The sequence below is a fragment of the Callionymus lyra genome, chromosome 2, assembly GCF_982586985.1.
Source record: "Callionymus lyra chromosome 2, fCalLyr1.hap1.1, whole genome shotgun sequence".
Lineage (NCBI taxonomy): Eukaryota > Metazoa > Chordata > Actinopteri > Syngnathiformes > Callionymidae > Callionymus > Callionymus lyra.
In genome coordinates, this window is record NC_141819.1 from 29,251,896 (window position 1) to 29,257,370 (window position 5,475).

Sequence of the window (5,475 nt, forward strand, 5' to 3'; positions counted from 1 at the left end):
CTGCTGCTTTTATTTGCGCCACGTCGGCGTCAGAGCTTGTTATTAACGATAATAACGCGTGGAGCTAATCCAGGACGTAGAGAAGTCGCAGGTAGGTCCAGATAGGGAGGAACTGTAGCTCCATGAACGCGCTGCTGCTGCCGCTGCACGATTGTGTGGCTTCGGCTATTATTAATGAATCCGCCCGCACAAGCAACCGACACCCCCAACCAACACCCGCCCGCCCCTCCCTCCCACCCGCAGAGTGCGATAAATAAATAATGCTGTAGAAGTCATGCATATGAACAACATGCGTCGGTTTTATATACAGCGGTAATGGGCGCAAGCTTTAGGGTCAATACGGTGGACTAATATTTTCCAACATGGGCGACGCGCTCCTCTTAATTCAAGGCCAAAATATTGAGTCGTGGCTGTGGTTTGAGCCGTGATTGTATAATGTAGCGATGATCAAACTGTATAAATAAAATTAAAAGACGAAGATACAATCGCGAGGAGGTGAATATTTTGTTTTGATTAAAAGTAACACTTTTGGGGGGGGGGGTTTCGCGTAAATTGGTGAGTCTATTGCCGCGTAAAATACCGAGCGTTGTTTTTATTTTAGTGTTATATTTTGTATTTGCAAAAAAAAAAATAAAAAGGTATATTCGTGTTGTTTAATGGAGAGAAGATTAGATCCCAAACAAACGTGCCCTGAGGCGCTGATCCACAGGAGCCCGTCTCCGTCTTAATCTCTTGAGTGCGCGCGTTATGGGAATAAAATAATTTATTTCCAATAGAAACTAAAAAAAAACATATATTAAAGACAATTAAAAATAAATGTGAAGTTAGAAAAAAAATGTTTAAACAGATATTATTTATTTTAAAATTGCTCCTGAGTCAATCCCCCCAGATTAAGGTTTTGTTTCCTTTCTTTTCTTTCCTTTTTTTTTTTTTTTTACCACGCAGACTTCTTCCACACTGATCGCTCACGCTGAGAAATTCAGGCTCATTGTCTGCTGCTTTTCCTCCCAGTAAGCAGCTGCCAAGCAAAGGCCACATTCCCAGTAAAACCCAGAAGAATTAGACGAATTTACGCGCGTAAACTATGAACAGGTGGATAGTGGGGTCACTTGAAATAATAAAAAAAAATAGAATACATTGATATTTGAAGCAACAGAATATGTTTTTAATTTATAAAATGAAATAAATAAAAATATATTTCACAGTTTAAAGGTTTATACAAATTTAGAAGCTGCACAGTCCACGTAGTATCATTACTTCTTTATTCATTCCGTTCTTCTCCATCTAATAAACTTTATAAGTTTATTTGCTAATGTAAGTGTATTTGTACAAAAGACAAACAAACAATCAGACATGAGTAGTCCTGGTGGTCCGTCTGTCTCGGCCCGGACAGAGACAGTCTTTAGGCTATTTTTGGGCCGATATTAAATACCTCCTTTTTAGTAAAAACGTCTTTAGTTTTAGGGGGGTCTGGGTGAGAAAGCAGTCCTGTAATGTGGGTCCAGTGCAGTTACTCACATCACTCTGTTATTTTATCGTGGGTGCGGTGTGCCGGACATGGGGTTAGACATGGGGTTCAGGGCCGGCTGCCCCCCGGGGCCAAGGCCATGGATGAGCACCCTCGGGACCAGGGGTCTCTGGAGGCCCGGGTGCGGCGACGAAGGAGTCCGGTACATGCTGCTGTACATGGCCGCAGCCGCCGCGGCCGCCGTGCTGCTGTCCACGGTGCCCAGCAGGCTCGGGTGGTAGAAATAGGGCGACGGGAACATTCTCTGTAAGGCCGAGTAGTTTCCTGCTTCCGCCAGCAGCTCCAGTCCCACCGCCGTCTGTCTCTTCCACTTCGTCCTGGAGATCAAAACAAAAACGCAGATGAATTATTGAACCCCGTCGCCATTTTGTCAACTCCCCAAACACCCCGTTAATTACCGCGCGGAGGCCTGTGATCACCTCATGTACAGTGGGGGAAAAAAATTAAAATGTAACTACCATATTTTTATTTTATTGTGAAATGGGTTTACTCTTTTAGGAAACTCCCACATACTTTTCCAAAAAGTACACTTGTAATTACAAGTATTTAAAATATTTTGGAAAACATTTCGTTTATATATTCTTACAAATGCTAATAAATTATCAGATGTAATAAAGCAAACTATTCCACAAGAAAAATAAAAATAAAGTCTCCTTAAGACCCCACAGATCTTTAACCACAAATGCAAAAAAATAATAATAATAAAACAAAGTTTGTAAATGTTCTGTTTCCCAACTCCAAATTTAAATGTACAATTATAGGTAATTTTTAAACCATAATATTGAATCATATATAGTGTTACAGGAATATCGAGAATAGTGATGTTTTTGCTTAAGCATGTTAACGCATTTAACAGCAATGATAATAGCAAATGCAATTCTTATTAATAATTGTAATAAAAACATCATGATTTTCTTGCTTTGTAAAGAATAGGGGCTATTTTTATTTAAATAATTACTAGAGAAAAAAAGAGCATGGACACATTTTCCTTTAAACTATCACAATATTTCTTTCATTTAAAGTTGAACGCGGGTTTATATCACGTAGATAAATAAGTCTGATCAACAAATTGAAAAAGAAAATTCATGACAAAGTAAAACTTGATATATTATTATTACAATTAGATGAAGCGACTCTTAAACGTGAAGTTGGTATTTTATAATTGACTGGACGGATGAAATATATTCAATGTATTTATCTTTTCATGAAACGGTTCTCACCTTCTGTTCTGGTACCACGTCTTGACTTGTGTGTCTGTGAGGTTGAGGGCCGCCGCCAGGTCCATGCGGTCCTGCACACTGAGGTATTTCTGCCGCTCGAAGCTTCTCTCCAGCTGGTTGAGCTGGTGGTCGGTGAAGGCTGTGCGCGCTTTGCGGGGCTTTTTCGAGCGCACCGGTGGACTGTCTCTGCTGCTGGAGATCTCCCGGTCCCCGTCCTCTTTACTCCCTTCACACACCAGCAAGAAAATAGGGTTAGTGCTTAGATACAATTTTTTTTTATCAAAGTGTGTTTTTCCATCAGACGAATCAATCACGTCCATCCATCTAGCGGTTTCTTCCTCCCATGATCCCCCTCCAGGAACAATAATCTCTCTAATTGACCCACCAGGGAGGCCTAGATCAGCGGGCTTACATCTGTCTTACACAGCCTCATAACGCACACTAACACCCCCTGAATCACACTGTTTTATCTCCACAATTCACCGCTAATATTGACACTTTTTTTCTTTTTTTTTAATTTAATGTCCTGCTCTTACCGTTGCATTTCATTTCACTCTGAATATCGTCTCTTCGGTCCAACTTGCTTCTGTTCTCGTCTTGTTCCATCTTGGGCCTGAACCCGTCCGGAGCCGTGGCACTTTCTGGTTTGGGTGTGTGGTGCGGCGAGGACACCGTGGTGCTGTAAGGTGCGCACGCGGCCAGGGGTTTGCTGTCCCCTAAAATGTCTTTGATGAGAAAGGACGAGGTGGCAGTCCTCGGGGCCCCGGAGCCGGCGAGCGGCGGCCCCTGTTGGGGAGACAAACTCTGGCCGTTGCTGTGGTGATGGAGGTGATGGTGATGCTGCTGTAGAGAGTCCTGGACCAGGTGCGCGTCTGCGCCGCCGCCGTGCTCCATGGTGACGGAGATGGGGGACGAGGGCGCCGTTCCCACAGTGTCTATGTCCGAGCATGACGGGGACGGGCTCGCCTGGCTCCGGAAATCCGCGGTCCTGCTGTCGTTCAGTCTAAAATCTCCGTTCATGAGGGTACCAGAGTTCGAGGCGCTGGATAAAATAGTGTCTATCCCAAAGCTGGACCCGCTGGATGCTTCCATGTTAAGAAAGGAGGGACGGCTTCTTCATAACAGATGCGTGTTTTCTCGTCCAGAAAAAAAGTAAAGTAATAAAGAATATGCGTCGAAAATAAACCACAGGGAGGAAAGGGAAGGAAGAAAAAAAAAAAATCCACGATAGATGGTCCACGTTGAAGAGTCTGTACTCCACGTCGCTGTCAGTGTTTGGATGTTGAACTTAGTGTGAAAAGTTGAGGCGCATAGAGAGATATAGCTGCACTCCTCGACATCAGGCTCCCCCTTTTTGCTGCTAATCGCTCCACTGTTGCTCTACAATGACTTCCTAGAGTGACGTCACGGCCCACGGCGAGGGGGAATTAATATTTTCTCCTTTATAATAAACACTCGACGCCTTTTTCTCTCTTGTATCCCTCCTCGCCCACCTTCCCCTCCACCTTCCTTTTCCTGCTTCCTCGCTCCGTGATTGGCTTGCATCACGGCCCGAGCTCCGGCGCTCGACCAATGAGCGGCGAGCTTCTTGATCCTTGACGATTTCAAGCCGCCACATTATTCTCGTAGCCCGTGGGTTTGTGAAAGAGAAAAATCATGGCAGGTGCTTTAAGGCCAAGCTCCGAATGTTTATTTTTAATTTACTAGAAAAATGCAACGAATAAACACCTCATTTGCATATCAAATGAATCCACTTTAAATGGGGAAAAAAGAAAAAGCGCGGCAGAAAAAGAAGACTTACTTTCTTAGTTCTCGAGACCTTTTTAATCCACTTTAATGTAGAATAATCGTTCGGTTGTCGCGTCGTGGTGATAGAAATTATTTTTTCGTTTGACAGTGAAAGCGGTGGTGAGTGTCACGACAGCGCATATTGTTAATGTCATCCTAATTATGAGAGTCATTATGGGGTGTTGATGAGCGTTCAAAGGTAGAAGACACTCAAGGTTTTTTATTTTTCTACCCCATTTTTAAATCGTTCCTAAAAGTATTCTTTTTAAATGGCCAGTGTTTTGTGTTTTTCACGGGCATGAAAAAAAAAGAAAGGCATTCAGCTGACAAAAGTGCGTGAGTCTGGGTCTTCGTGGGAGATTCCACTTCACATCGAGCGAGAGACGAAGCTCCGTACAGAGAGATCCTTTCACCACGTTTGTTTTTTTTATCTTAATCTCTCTTCAAACTCAATTTTTTTTTTTTGATGCTTTAAAATACTTTTCTGTGGTGATTTTGTTATATTTTGTTGACGTGATGTCGGTGAGGAAGACGATGCTGCTGAGCCATGGAAGGAGATATTTCTGTTCCAACGGATTTATAGGTTTGCGATACTATTTTTATTCGTTCCGTTTTTATTATTCGTGCACGTTTTGGGACGTTTTAGTGAGTTGTTGTTGTTTTTTTAAACGGTCTATTTATACGTCTAAAGCAAAACTGCAGATATATCTATGACTAATATATAAATGACGCAGCGTGTATTTAAAACTAAATAACATCTGTTTAGTCAGAGCGTTATCCTGTTCCTATTTTCGGCAAAAGTATTTTTATTTATTTATTTATCTTTTAAACTTACTGCATTCTTGACGTTTTAATGAACCTGTCACGCATCTATATTTAAGTACAATTGCAAAGTTATTTTAACATATACATTTACACGTGAAATATATTGTACGTGTT

The 5,475-nt window shown here is 42.1% G+C and overlaps 1 protein-coding gene across 1 annotated transcript; it reads right to left on the reverse strand.

The window, feature by feature from the left end:
- Positions 1-1,245: 1,245 nt before the first annotated feature.
- Positions 1,246-4,227, reverse strand: barhl2 (BarH like homeobox 2). Its single transcript, XM_087784489.1, has 3 exons — positions 3,285-4,227; positions 2,749-2,974; positions 1,246-1,845 (listed from the first exon to the last, which is right to left on the reverse strand). The coding sequence occupies exons 1-3, from the start codon at positions 3,838-3,840 to the stop codon at positions 1,533-1,535; spliced, it is 1,095 nt and encodes a 364-aa protein (XP_087640615.1). The 5' UTR covers positions 3,841-4,227; the 3' UTR covers positions 1,246-1,532.
- Between the last annotated feature and the right edge of the window lie 1,248 nt (positions 4,228-5,475).